Source organism: Rhagoletis pomonella, unplaced genomic scaffold (assembly GCF_013731165.1).
Source record: "Rhagoletis pomonella isolate Grant_MI unplaced genomic scaffold, Rhpom_1.0 Rhpom_scaffold_00003, whole genome shotgun sequence".
Lineage (NCBI taxonomy): Eukaryota > Metazoa > Arthropoda > Insecta > Diptera > Tephritidae > Rhagoletis > Rhagoletis pomonella.
In genome coordinates, this window is record NW_023458557.1 from 75382418 (window position 1) to 75384263 (window position 1846).

The 1846-nt window shown below is 41.2% G+C and overlaps 1 protein-coding gene across 1 annotated transcript; it reads right to left on the reverse strand.

Annotated features, from left to right (window-relative positions):
- Positions 1-359: 359 nt before the first annotated feature.
- LOC118736370 (leucine-rich repeat transmembrane neuronal protein 3) lies at positions 360-1300 on the reverse strand. Its single transcript, XM_036466465.1, has one exon. It carries the CDS (start codon positions 1257-1259, stop codon positions 360-362), a length of 900 nt encoding a protein of 299 aa, XP_036322358.1. The 5' UTR covers positions 1260-1300.
- Between the last annotated feature and the right edge of the window lie 546 nt (positions 1301-1846).

Consider the following 1846-nt stretch of genomic DNA (forward strand, 5'->3'; position numbering starts at 1 on the left):
TAGTAGCTTTTCCTGCCGGGTATATACATATGTACTCGTATGTATGCATGTAAGCTTGTATTGAAGCCAGTTTATTGGATTTCATTTAATTCCATTTCAATTATTTACCTATTTACCAGCAACCAGCAGGCTTATTTGATTATTCAATAATTTGTTATGCAACAGAAATTATGTGGCCGGCATTATCGAGTCGATGGAGGACGTGTGTGCGATTTTTAATGAGTGTGAAAAATATGGAGTGAGTGTTAATTAAAATTAATTAATTGAAAATTAGTGAATGCGAGTGAGTGTGATTAAAGTGGCGCAAGGCATTATTTGGTATTTTAAATCTAAATTAGTTAGCAGAGCTCTCTCTACCACTACTCCCTTCGTTCACAACTCACCATAAGCCCCTCCAAGCCACCAAACGTATCCGTCTGCACTTCCTCCAGTCGATTGTAGCTCACATCCAAGTCCATGACCGCCCACTCGCCCGTCGCAAGCACGTCAAGCGTTTCCACTTGATTGTGTGACAAATTCAAATGTAGAAGGCGTTTCAACGGCTTACTGCGCAGAAATTCCAAATCCTGCAGCTTATTGTCGTCTAAGCACAACGAGCGCAGATGTGTATTCGTCTCAAAGCTTTCGGCTTCCACATGCTCAATCCCGTTATGCTGCAATGACAAATGCGCCAGGCGTTGCATGCCACGAAACGATGACGATTCAATCACACTCAAGCGATTGTGTGCCAAATTCAAGTGTTTCAAGTGTGGAAGCTGTGTAAAAGCATCACTGTCGATTCGCTCCAGCATATTAGCAGCTAAGCTCAAGTATTGCAAATTCGGATAGCAGCTGAAGCTTTCAGCGTTCAAGGTTCTTATGGCATTGCCTTCCAAATCGAGCATGTGTAGCGCTTTCAACGGTTCGGTGGCCCACACTTTGACGATGGTAATGTAATTCCAAGCTAGCGACAACCACTGCAGCTGATCTAGGCCGTTGAGCGCATTGTCGTCTATGTTTGTAAGCCCGCTTTCGCGCACTTCCAATGCTGTTAGTGCGCTAAAGCGTCTGAAGTAGGCAGATGGTAGCATTGATATGTTGCATGTCACGGCGGATAGCTCAAAGATCGCGGAAAGTTTGGGTAAATGTTGCAATTGCTCGGCGGTACAATCTGTTAATCGGTAAATTATACGTTTGCTGGGCGCGGCGCTGTGCAAAGGGCAATGTAGCAGCACAATTGAGAGCAGCGCTAATGCGCGCAAACAGCTAGTGTTGGCCATTTATTGAGTTTCTTTAACAAAACACTCTACAATTATTTTATGTTAATACGGTCGCAGTTAATTTGAAACTAGTAGCTGGCAAAATGAATTGCTTTGCGCTAGCGATAGCTTTGCAGTAAAACAAAGGTTTCTATCTGGTCGCTTATCTGGCAGCTTCAGGATTTATGTCAAGTTAAATATTTCTATGGAATAGCTACTGCTCTTGGTTGCTTATACTTATTTTTATGCAAAATCTAGTTAAAACGCTAGATAAGATCTGTGGCTGATAACTGTGTTTACTCATATATGTATGAGCGCTAAGGTAAATATGTCTCTTTACGTGCCTTGCAGCAGCACCAAATGGTATTTAAGTAGGGGAGCAAATGTTTGAACTTTTGACAGAAATCAACAGCCATACAAATTTTCGCTTCACAGTTTAACGCTTTTTTGAAGAAAGCATATGAAGATAAGTTACAAAATTTATCTTTGCGAATGGAGAGTACAAACAAAATTAAGAGAATATAGGGTGCTATATTTTTCGAGTTTGAGCGAAACTGCTGAATCGAACGAAACTAAACTAAAAACTATTTAATTTTAGGCGACTGACT

What these genes read in the sequence shown, in the direction of transcription:
- LOC118736370 (XM_036466465.1), bottom strand. Translation starts at nt 1,259, where the DNA reads ATGGCCAACACTAGCTGTTTGCGCGCATTAGCGCTGCTCTCAATTGTG.